At 38.1% G+C, this 12,243-nt stretch overlaps 1 protein-coding gene across 2 annotated transcripts in view; it reads right to left on the reverse strand.

Moving 5' to 3' along the window:
• Nucleotides 1-12,243, reverse strand: part of ASCC3 (activating signal cointegrator 1 complex subunit 3) — a 263,001-nt gene that overhangs the window by 164,958 nt on the left and 85,800 nt on the right. For both annotated transcript variants that reach the window (XM_029046904.2, XM_029046905.2), the window contains exon 11: nucleotides 4,349-4,513. In XM_029046904.2, the coding sequence (XP_028902737.1) occupies nucleotides 4,349-4,513 (165 nt within the window). The remainder of the gene's footprint in view (nucleotides 1-4,348; nucleotides 4,514-12,243) is intronic.

A 12,243-nucleotide genomic window follows, 5' to 3' on the forward strand; every position in this document is an offset into this window, starting at 1 on the left:
TTTTACCTTTTATAATCTTAGGTGAGTTTCCATTTATCCATTAACTGTGTGAGTCCCATGCAAAATTCCGTTGCTTTCCGTGACTTTTGGAGACTAGAATTTACCTCTGCTTTTTTAAAGGTGAACCTCAAACAACAAAGGATTTATCCCATAGAGTTATTCTTTTTTTTTTCCTGTAAGAACTTTTAGTATTAGAATTAGTCTAGGTGCCATGGGATAACTAAGATATATTTCAACAAGAAACTGCTATAGCACGTTGTCTCTAGAACACTTGTGAGTAGTATATAAGTGTTTAAGAACTATTTAAGTTATTTATAACAAAAAAATAAAATCAGGGTGTTATTCTAGATATATATATATTGTTTATATATACATATATTTTTATACTTAAAAAGTGTTCATCTCCATTTTCATGACATCCAGCCTTCTGAGATACCTGGAATTTCATACTCACTTTCATCCAAAAGCAACCATATTTTCACACAGATAACACATGAAAGATAAAATTTTCTATAACACATGTATTCCTATGCATGATATTTATCTATTTCCTTTCTAGAAATTCTCTGAAGATCCATTTTCCTCATATGTTCTATCAAAGGCAGCTAAGCAAGCAGTGCTTCAGTGTAGATAATACTGCCTGTACTGTGAAGGAAGTGGCCTGGATGATCCACAAACTCTATCACTGGCCTCCGCATAATCAAGTGTTGCCTGGCTTAGCAAAAGTCATTCTCAGGCTTTATTTACAAGCACAACTAAATATACTTGCTTTTGCAGGACGAGCTGATTTTTCTGGAGGACTTCCTAGTTTAGATTTTGTAAATTTTTTTTAAGTTTAAAACCAGAAAATGAGTAGCTGTGTGGCTTAGTGGAAAGACACAAGGTTCAGGAGTCAGAAGACCTGTGTTCCAATCCCCGCTCTTTCAGTTGCTTGCTGTGCGACCATGAACATGTGACTTAATAGTAGTTTTATTATTCTGGTATTTGCTAAGCACTTATGTGCCAGGCACTGTGCTAAGCACTGGGGTGGATACAAGCAAATCAAGTTGGACACAGTCCCTTGTCCCACTTGGGGCTTAGATCTCAATCCCCATTTGGCAGATGAGGTATCTGAGGCACAGAGAAATTAAGTGACTTGCCCAAGGTCACACAGCAGACAAGTGGCAGAGCCAGGATTAGAACCCATGATCGTCTGACTCCCAGGCCAGTGCTCTATCCACTACGGCATGTAGCTTCTCTACTTCTTTGGGCCTCAGTGTTCTCATCCACAAAATAGGGATTAAATAACTGTCCTACCTTCTTCTTAGACTCTGAGTCCCAAGTGAAACAGGTACTGTGTCTGACCAGATTATCCTGTATTTACCCCACCACTGAGAACAGTGCTTGACACAGAGTAATCACTTAAATACCATAATAACAATAATTAAAAGGATAATTATTTTTATAACTCCTGTACCACAAATACCACTGAACCCACCTTTCACTTCATAAGATTTCTAGATGTTACTCAATATATAGGATAAAAGCAGCCTTCGTTGACTTTGATTTTATCAACTTTTCCTTCTCTACTAAGTCAACATCCGAGACACAGTATTGGTAGTGATTTCTGGTTGCTATATTTCTAACAATACAATTCAGGCAAGAATATTAATAGCATTAAAAATTAAAGCTCAAAGACCTGATTTCAAAATTATTTCAATAAATGGTATTCACTTAGTGCTTTCTCAATTCAATTATATTATTGAGCACTTACTGTGCACAAAGCACTGTACTAAGCACTTGGGAAACATCATTGCAACTTAGTTCATAGACACGATCCCTTCTCACAAGGAGATGGACAATAAAATAGATTAGGGTTAAGGGAAACAGTAGAGTATAAGAATATTTACCAAGAGTTGTAGGGCTGGGGGCAAGTATAAAAACTTAAGGCGTTCAGAGAAAAGTTCATACTCAACACAGAAGGGAGGGGGAATTTCATGATGGAACCATGCCTAATTGTTACATAATCCTTTATGAAAACCACTTTCTGGGAATACGTGCAGTGGTTTCAAAAAATTGGATTTACAAGAAAAAAGGAACTTGATATCTGCTGCAAAACAGAAGTACATATCCACTGAGACTTTTCATCACTTATTGCCTTTCTTGATAAAATGAATAGTTTCTTTACCTTATGTCTCTGGGTTTACTTTCTTTTCATTTTTATTATTGTTGTTCTCCATTAAAAGACGGTCATGTTTAAAAAGTATGTAATAAAACACCATACCTCAGGTGTGGTAATGAACTTAAAGATGGTTTATTATAATATATCCTCTCTCTAAACCTCTACGAAATTCTTTCAGAGTAACTATCAATCACTATTTAGTCTTTACAAATATATTCTTAAAGAGGAAAAGAAACAAAAGTAAGCTTTTGTTCTTTTTTGTATGTAAAATAACTCAGGCCGTATTCCTGCCTATGAAAAACACTCAGCTGGACAGTAAAAATCAGTTTAGAACCAATAATCTTATGGACTAAAGGAAGTTTAATACTGATCCTAGACACTTATCTTTACTATTAGAGTGATCTTACGACACTCATTCCATGGAAGTTACAAGACTTGCAGTTTTCAGAGCTCTTTCCCATTGTACTTTCCATATTCCTATCACTGATAAGATGCCACATCACTTTGAAAAACTCAACTCCATCTAGCAAGCATTCCTGAAGTTAATACTTTTCTTCAGTGATCGTCAAGGTCAAAGAGGCTGAATCTCTTTGGCAGACTGCAAGCTCCTTTTATTCATTCATTCAATCACATTTATTGAGCGTTTACTGTGTGCAGAGCACTGTATTAAGTGCTTGGAAAGTATAATTCGGGAACAGATAGTAACAATCCCTACCCAACAACGGGCTCACAGTCTAGAAGGGGGAGACAGACAACAAAACAAAACAAGTAGACAGGCTCCTTGTGGGCAGGGATCGTGTCTACCAACACTATTGAGTTGTACTGTTCCAAACACTTAATATAGGGCTCAGCACACAGTAAGCGCTCAATAAATACCACTCATTGATTGATTGGCAGGGGACAAGTCCAAAAACATGACGGGACTATCAGCTCCACAGCTTTCTGGGGAGGGTGGGCAGCCATACTTCTCAAAGCTTAAGGAGTTTAAGTTTCCAAAGCACTTACATATATACATTACCAAGGAAACTGCCAGTCAAAAAAAAATGCATGTGCATGACAGAAAAATCAAAACACATTAAGACACATACTACATCCCATTGTCAATTTGCTGTCTTGTTTAAAAAAACCTTTCCCAGTCACCAAGGGGAGACACATACAGTTAATCAGCCACCAACTTTTCAGATTCATAGTGACCAATGATTTTAAGGATTTGCACTCCATATGAAGATATGTGACAGCCTCTAACCTTTATGTATAACGTACATATTATGGAGTTGTTCCACTCTAGATGTGAAAAGCTTCAAGTATTCTAGAACTACATCTCTATTGCACTTGGGGCTCCATAACTTTAAACATCAAAGCGACAAATTAGTTTCAAAGAAACCTTTTGATGTTAAATCCACTGTATCTTGACAAAATTCAGAGCAATTTTTACATGGAAAAGTCTATTTAAATCACCTGTTTGAAAAAGTCTTTAAAATTTGGAGAGTACAAAATAGACATTAATGTTTTATTATAGCTGTGAAGGAGTGAGCAGTTTTATTGTGCGCCTTTCAATGATAGCCTGAACATAATCATTGCATAAAAAATTCCAACTTCTCAAGCTTAAAAATGAACTCATTCTCATTTGACTGGGATGGTTGCTATGTACCCTGCCTGATGAAGGGTGGGTAGACTAGAATGGCCTCTAAGAATCCTATGAGGTCCATTAAATTCAAAATAACTGAGTTCCGATTACCTTAGGTTTTCTGAAGAGGAGAGTCAGTCAGTCATATTTACTGAGTGCAGTGCACTGTATTAAATACTTTGGAGAGGACAACAACAATAAATAGACATTCCCTGCCTACAAAGAGCTTACAGTCTAGAGGGGGAGACCTACATGAATATAAATTATAGATATGTACATAAATGGTGTGGGGAAAAGGTCTGTAAATATCCAGTTAATATCAAACACAGAAATGCACCAAAGGTCTATCAATATCTCTACAATTGACAGCCATTTCATGCCCAGGTTAATTCTGACACCTGGTGGGGAGGGCAGAGGGAAGGCTGCATTCTCCACTTCCTCTTCACACCAAGGACTCTTCCACTTCACAGCTGTTACAGGGTTGGCCAGGTCACTGCTGCCTCCACCCCAGACCCCCTGCTAACTACCCATCGAGTCATTCCTGAAATCCTCTGGCTTACCTGCCGGAGAGTGCGGGCCACTAAACTTTCCAATACTGGTCCTCTGTCCTCATGCAGTAAATGAACTTCATCAAGAATCAGAAGCTTTACCAGTTGAGAAAGGCCCACGTCCCCAACACTTTTTCTCGTCACAACATCCCATTTCTCAGGAGTGGTCACAAGCATCTGTAAAAACAGAATAAAATTCCAATTTACAAAAGGGTCATTTTGCAGCAATCCACAAAAACATTGTTAAATAACATGTTATTCTTCCCCAGTAGGTCAGCATCACTGGTTGTATTTAAACTGGAAGCAGAGAAGGCAATGACCATAACTTGCTTGGAGAGGAAGAGGTCACTGCTGCCTTCTCGTTAACATACCTCTCAGGAGTATAGAGGAGGCACTGGAAGGGAAATTAATATTGGCAGCAGAGTTGCCAGAATGTGTGTGGCCTCTGTTCTGTCCCTGTGAATTCCAAACACAACACCTTTGTGCCCCAGGTGCCAGAGGGCCATGTAGCACTCCTTGATTGTTCCGATAGGACCCACTACTCATGAATCAATCAATGGAAATAAATACGATTTAATTAATGTATCAAGCACTTACCAAGTACAGATCAACGTTCTAAGGATTTGGAAGAGTACAGTACAATACAGTAGAGAGACACAATCCCTGACCACAAGGAACTTACGGTCTACAGAGGGAGGAAGAGATTAAAATAAATTACATCATCCCTACCTATATTTAAGACAGCCTATTCTTCCCTTACACAGGAGGCTTTTTTTAGGAATAATGATGATGATAAATATAATGGCGCTTTGGAATGGTATTCAATCTATTTTAGATCCCAGTACTTTGTAAAGATTTTATCTGCATTTATGGCATTTAATTTTAAGATAAGTTAATATATATTTCAATCCTTAGAGTTTGTGTTCCTCGTTAACTTTCCTAAGTGCTTAGAACAGTGTAGAGCATTCAGTGGAGACTCAATCATTGAGAAGCAGCATGACCTAGTGGAAACAGCATGGGTCTGGGGTCAGAGGACTTGGAGTCTAATCCTGGCTCTGCCAAACGCTTGCTGTGTGACGATGGGCAAGTCATTTAATGTCTCTGTGCCTCAGTTCTCCTGTTTTCCCTCCTACTTAGACTGTAAGCCCCATCCAGGACTGGGAGTGTGTCCAACCTAATTAACTTGAATCTACCCCAGCACTGAGAACAGTGTTTGATGTATAGTATGCGCTTAAATGCCATTTTAAAAATACCATTTCTTTGGGCAGATATTTGTCCCTGAGTTGGAATACCCAAATAAAAAAATCTATATTTTAAAGGGATATTAGGAATATGAAATTAATATTGATGTCCAATCAAAACATATCTTTAAATTGCTAAAATAAAATTTAATTGCATGGCTCCTAAGATCTACTCAGCTGACAACAGTTGTATAAGGAAAGAAATTAAAGCAAGTAAGAAAAACTATAAAGTAAATAAACTAAACAAAAAAGCATGAAATAATCTGAAGGATTGCTAACAATAGTGTAATTATGCAAGGTTCAAGAAACCAGGCACAAAGTTTTCTTACTGATGGGAATATTGAATTACATTATGGAGGTCCTGGGTGAGTACTGCAGAAGAAACAAATCATCCCAAAAGTAAAGTAGCAGGGCAGCAGAGATTGGGGTGAGGAGTCATCAGGATCATATGAGCAAACATGGGAGGGATTAGGTGGGAGCCAATGAACCCACTGGAATACAGAGCAACTACTGCCAGAAACACTGCTGGGAACAGGATGGGTCCAAAAAACATATTGCCCACTTGTCTAATTCAAATTTGGTAGAATTAAGAACTGCCAAGCATTCCACTCAATTAACCATTTTAAGAATACTAAAGGGAAGACATTTGAGGTGAAGCTGTATAGCTGTTTGCTCTGTAGTACAGACCTAGCGACTAGAAAACCAAAATCTCTACTGCTCTGGAGTACCTGAAAAGACTTGGTTAAAAAAACCCCGCTTTTTAAATATGCCATTTCTTATCACTATAAAGAACATTTTGGGAAACACTGAAGTTTTTTAGAACAAATTTGGAGAAATTCTGGAAAAATAGCCCAGTTTCATTATATTTGATACTTGACAGAATTGGCTGTAAAAATAAACTTTTCCCAAAGAAAATGTACTAACGCATAACGGATACTATTATTTTGAGCATCTACTTTGCACAGAGCATTTAGTGAACATTTGACAATACAGTTAGAAGACAGCAATTAGAAGACAGCCTGGTTATACAGCCTGGTTATCTTTTTCAAAAAGCTAGTTCCTATGTTCTCTGCTGTTTTTGGCCAAAGGGGGAGGGGTGGGGTGGGGAAAGACTTCAAATGCGTATCAACAAGGAAATTTAAAATTAGTGAATAGTAAAATCTAGGGAAAAGCACATTTCTCACTTAGGTCTACGTGTCTATAGAAAGAAAGGTTTTTACGTCTATGTTACAAAAAGATGAAACTACTAATGGTAAGATTCCATCCACAGGTATGACACAGACAAAACTCTCTCTTGTATGACCAACAGTCATTTCACACAATTTGGAAAAAGGACATCTTTGTTAAGAATAGGGGCCTGCAGCTTTTAGGTCAGCTTTTCTAGCTCTGCTGAGTTACACTCACAAGATCACTGGGGCAAAGGGGAAAAACCCCCAAAACACTACTACCTGCTGTGTTAGAACAAATTATTCTCATACACTACATAGCCTACTTGCCACCACTAAGAAGGGAGAAGACGACAGGATAACAAAACAAGTAGTGCAATGTGTGCTTCTCTGGCCAATTCAGCTGACCAAATCTAGCTATACCCAATAAAGCTCAACTATGAGGGGAAAAATAAATCACAAAGACAAAACAAAATAACCTACCTCCCTTCCCACCTGGCCCTCCGCCCCCCCCCAAAAAAACCAAAACACATAAGTATTTGTGACTTTCACATTCAACACACAACATGAGTATACAGTCACATATTTTCAGTCTGGAATAATCTATATCTATCCAACAAATGCACAATTACAATTTATCAATATAACTGTCAAAGAACTACAGATGCCAGCACTATCACTTTGAAATGAGCCATGTCAACTACAAGAATTAGCATCTGTACTTCCACAGAACATTAATTAGCAAACAGTAATGAAATATATTTAGCAATGCACATTAGGATTTTAAAGTGTGAAATACTACAAATCTAAGCTACTTAGCTAATTTGCTAAAGCTAAATTGGCACTGTTGAAATGACACCAATTTTTATGCCACAGACATGCTACCAGAATTTAAAGATAAACAGACGCAAGATAACTTTTCTAATTCTGAAATGTATCTAAACATTCACTATGCATTTAATGTTCTTTTGGGCCTTGTGATTATGTTTTAGCACTGTTCAAGCTGCTCAGAATAACAGCCTACCCAGAAAATGATGCCTATGTCATGATAATATACTAAATATGGAAGATCTTGACAAGGTCTGAATGGGAAAATATTTGCTCATACTTTTGAGTATAGTGACTCAAAGCTTAAAGACACATGCCCGTCGTCTTCCAAAACAGGAAGTCTACCAAACTTGCAAATTAAAATTTAATTTATAAAATGCTAATTAGAAATACAAGATTAAAGAACAACAATCTCGATTTCCGGAAAACGTTAGCAAAGCTACAGATGGATCTTTACCATTAAAATAAACAAGCATCCGAACAGTCCATCGCATAATAAAACAAATGCTATGCTGACTCTTTTGTATAATTAACTTCCAGGGGCTGTTTCGTGGTTTGTACATTATTAAATTGTCTGTTCCAAATTTCAAGCCAGCAATAGCTATTCTGTTTCTCAAGGGCAGCTCTCACAGAATCGAGAAACACTTTTCTAGTATTTTTCTTACTATCCTTTGCTTTCATATTCAAGCCCTGTGTGTTTTCATTTATATCCCTATTTTTCCACTTCACTTCTCTGCACTGAAAAGGTTAGAAAATAAAGTGTCACATTTGCTTAATGAATTGGAATTCATGCAAGACATTTCAATCTGGCTCTCGTATTAGGGCATGGCAGAATAGAAATGGGTTAACTGTCAATATTTTTTCTGTCAACTTAAATTTCTCTCAGCCCATGTAGATATTTCCCACCCCTGGCATATAGGAATTATGATTAGGATCCATTCCAGAATAAGTGGCTCCACTGGGAAATGAACTCAGCAGAAATACTTAGCTACTAAAATTATACAAAATGTCTGTTAGCTAAATTTTAAAATGCTTATCAATTTTGTGTCAACTTCAAGAGATCAAATACATGGTTGAAGATGAATAAAATCTAAACCAGGACCACGGCTGAGGCAAAGAATCACAAGCTAAAAAACCTCTTTATGGAGATATATTTCTTGTGGTCACCATGGTTCAGACAGGGACAACTTGCCAAAATGAACAGGAAGTTCTCGCAGAGACTTCTCCAATCTAGGGAAAGACAGCACAAGCTCCATGGCTGATGGTCACATAGGAGGGAGACTAAATTTAATTATAGGAGGCATAGCCCAAATCAATTGGGTTCATTTCAAGATCACACTATTCTGTTCTTTAAGCACTCTTCAAGAATCCTACTGTGTTATGGGGATAAATGAATTGCGAGGATTAAGTTTTCTTAGCAGGAATCCCTCCGGACTTGAATCTCCCACATATTGGATAGCTATCCAACTGTCCTAAACTTTTAAATGGATGAGAAATAGAATGGTGATGGATTGGGTTGTCTAATATTTTCATAAAATCCCTAGAGAGAAGAGGAAGGAGTGAACAGAGTTCCAAATAGCATTGAGTTCTTTTGGATGGCAAAACAAAGGGTTGATATGTACAGTGGAGGGATGGATGGGAAAAAGAGGCAGAGAAGCTTCTCTCTGAGCAAGCCAATGAAATGCAGCTGGGGATAAGTATTTAGACTGCATTTCCATGGGGGGGTTGGGGGGGCTGGTTCTGAGACATGACTCAGGAAACATCTGTGTGTCATCATCAACAGATCGCTCAGACTGTGCCAGAAACCCAATTTAAAGGGACTTCAAAATTTGATTTCAAGGTTCCAGGTGGAATCAGAGCTGACTCCTTCACAAACCACTCATGAACTCCTGTTCTGTCTTTTAATTCTTCACATTCTACCTCCAAGACTGATTCTAAGTGTTGATAGAAGGCGTTTCTGAGCCAGAATCTCAGACAGCCCTTCCCTCAAGTGAACACCATTCTGAAGTGTAAAAACATCATACGCATTCGCTAAAAAGGTTCAGTCAGAAGCACAATACTTTCAGACAGCCACAATTCTGGGCATGCCCCATTTGCTGCACTAAACCCAGCAGGTTTTACAAGGGAAACAGACCAAAGTTTGTCCCCCCACTTTAATGCATGGCTATCATTAGGTAGGAATTAACTACAGCTACAGCCAGAAATAGAGAAATCATTTGTGCATTTATGCAGATCATACAATTCTGCCTCAGTCTGATGGTCTCTCCTCCAGGAATTCTAATGTTATTTTTATCAGGAATTCTACTGATCCTGCTCCTCTGGGTAGGGAGATGATCATACTTAAAAAATATGTTTTTGATGGGCTCTTTGGTTTATAATCTTGTTCGGCTAATTCCAGTCTAAGCCGTTTACCTTCTCTGGAGCTGAGTGGGCTAGGATGCATAGGTTTTTTTCTTCTGAGCTAAAAAGGAGAAAAAAAACCAACCAAAGTGGGCCTCACCCTTTTTTCTCTTGAGAGAGTATTTAAGAGATTTTAATTTCTGTTTAGAGGCGTTACTGTTTGGAATCTCTTTCTCTACAATCTTCAGTCCCAGAATTAATTATTGCCTTATTTTGAAAAGGATAGTTACTTTATGATGGAAAGGAAAGTGGCTTTAGTAACCCTCAGTGCCCAACTTTCAGATTGTGAAAACGGGGAAGTTAAAATGTATTTACTTTAAGGTTGGAAGAGGAGAAAGGAAGACTTGTCCAAGTCCACATGCATATGAGACTGAGTGGGTCCCAATCATAGCGGACAATGATCGTTCCTTAACAGATAACTAGGTAACAATATTATAATAATTTTGGCATTTGTTAAGCCCTTACTATGTGCCAAACACCTTAATAGGCACAAGACAGTTCCTGGCCCCCACCATGGGGCTCAGGGTCTAAACAGGAGGAAGAAAAGGTAATTAATCCCCATTTTTACAGATGAGGAAAGACTAAAACATTCTCTTAAAGACTACTCTGACTACCATCAAGTGTTATTTGCATGCCCAACACCCTTACATCATTCCATCATTTTCATTTTCTTTGCAATGTGTAGTGTTATTCTATTTAGTCTCAGATCCACATTTTAGGCACTTAAAACTAATTGCCTAAAGAGGAGAAATACTAGGAAAGTTTTTGTTACTGTAATGATTTCCTCTTGGGATTCCAGCTGAACCTCTGGACATCCACTTGAAATGGGAATTGGAATGCCATTCAAGCAGTAAAAAGTGAAGTGTCATTAGCAACCTTTGAATGGGAATCCTTAGCATTAACACTCAGCTTAATTTCTGTTAAGTGTCTCTAAGGAGAAAGAATGGTTGAAGTGTTCTGTCACCCAACCAATTTGGGCCTTTACAGATTAATTTAAGTGATCAAATGCATAAAGGGGTGACAAAGAACTTGTGGAACTTATTTTTAGTGGATGTGATAAAATTTAAGTCATTTCATTCCAGGATTAAAATAAACTTTGTAGCAATTAATGGTGTTTACTGAGTGCTTGCTATGTGCAGAGCACTCTACTAAACACTTGGGAGAGCATGACAGTTGGTAGGTAAATTCTCTGCCCACAAGGAGCTTATAGACTAGACAAAGTAACACTTTTATTTTTTAAAATTCTGAAATGTTATTTGCAAAAGGGCAAAAAGCTCCTGTTTTCAAAAGCCCAAATCTGATGATGTTCTGGCAGTAAAACACAAAACTCAATACCCTGAGGGACAGGAGAAAGCAGTCTAATACAAATTACTGAACATTTAACAGAATAAAATGAAGAGACAAAGGCCCAATTAGAAAGTTGCCCAGATTGCTTAAAAGAAACCAGAGGGATAGGGGAGCAGCCGAGCAGGATGGAGCTCTGGAAGGTGGCACCTTCATTAGACTCCACTCTTACTCCCAATCTCCATCTGGCACCCCGAAGCTAGGAGAAACTGAGAACAAAAGGGAGCAGGGTATCACTGAATACCAACTCAGATAAATGCCTACTAGGGAGACCTGCTAAATAATAATGATGATGATGATGGTATTTGTTAAGTGCCAAGCACTGTTCTAAATGCTAGGGTAGAAAAAAGGTAATCAGGTTGTCCCACATGGGGCTCACAGTCTTAATCCCCATTTTACAGATGAGGTAACTGAGGCACAGAGAAGTTAAGTGGCTTCCCCAAAGTCACAAAGTTGACAAGTGGCAGAGCTGGGATTAGAACCCTCCTTCCTTCAGTGATTCTTAAATGCCATCTTAAAGGCTTAGTGCTACTAACGTAGTTGCATTTATGAGCTTATTACTCAGCAGGGGAGATAGGCACCAAAATAGTCTGCAGATAGGAGGAAGAAAAAAAGTGTGATCTGTTTAACAGTGACTACTTAATAGGGTATATGGGAGATGTTGAGAAGGGCTTTGGCCATAAGAACCTGAGGAAGAACTTCTGGGCAGAATTAAGACTCCATAACTTCATTGTAGGCAGGAATGTGTCTTCTATTATACTGTATTCAACCAAGCACTTAGTTCAGTGCTTTGTGCACAGTAAGCACTCAATAAATACAATTGAATGAATGAATGGATTATACAACATGGCAATTAATCACTTAGCGGATTGCATGGCATAATGTTTTTTGCCAATTTGGGGTCATTTCAATTTTCTACTGCATTCAG

The sequence above is a fragment of the Ornithorhynchus anatinus genome, chromosome 19 (genome assembly GCF_004115215.2).
Source record: "Ornithorhynchus anatinus isolate Pmale09 chromosome 19, mOrnAna1.pri.v4, whole genome shotgun sequence".
NCBI classification, from domain to species: Eukaryota; Metazoa; Chordata; class Mammalia; order Monotremata; family Ornithorhynchidae; genus Ornithorhynchus; species Ornithorhynchus anatinus.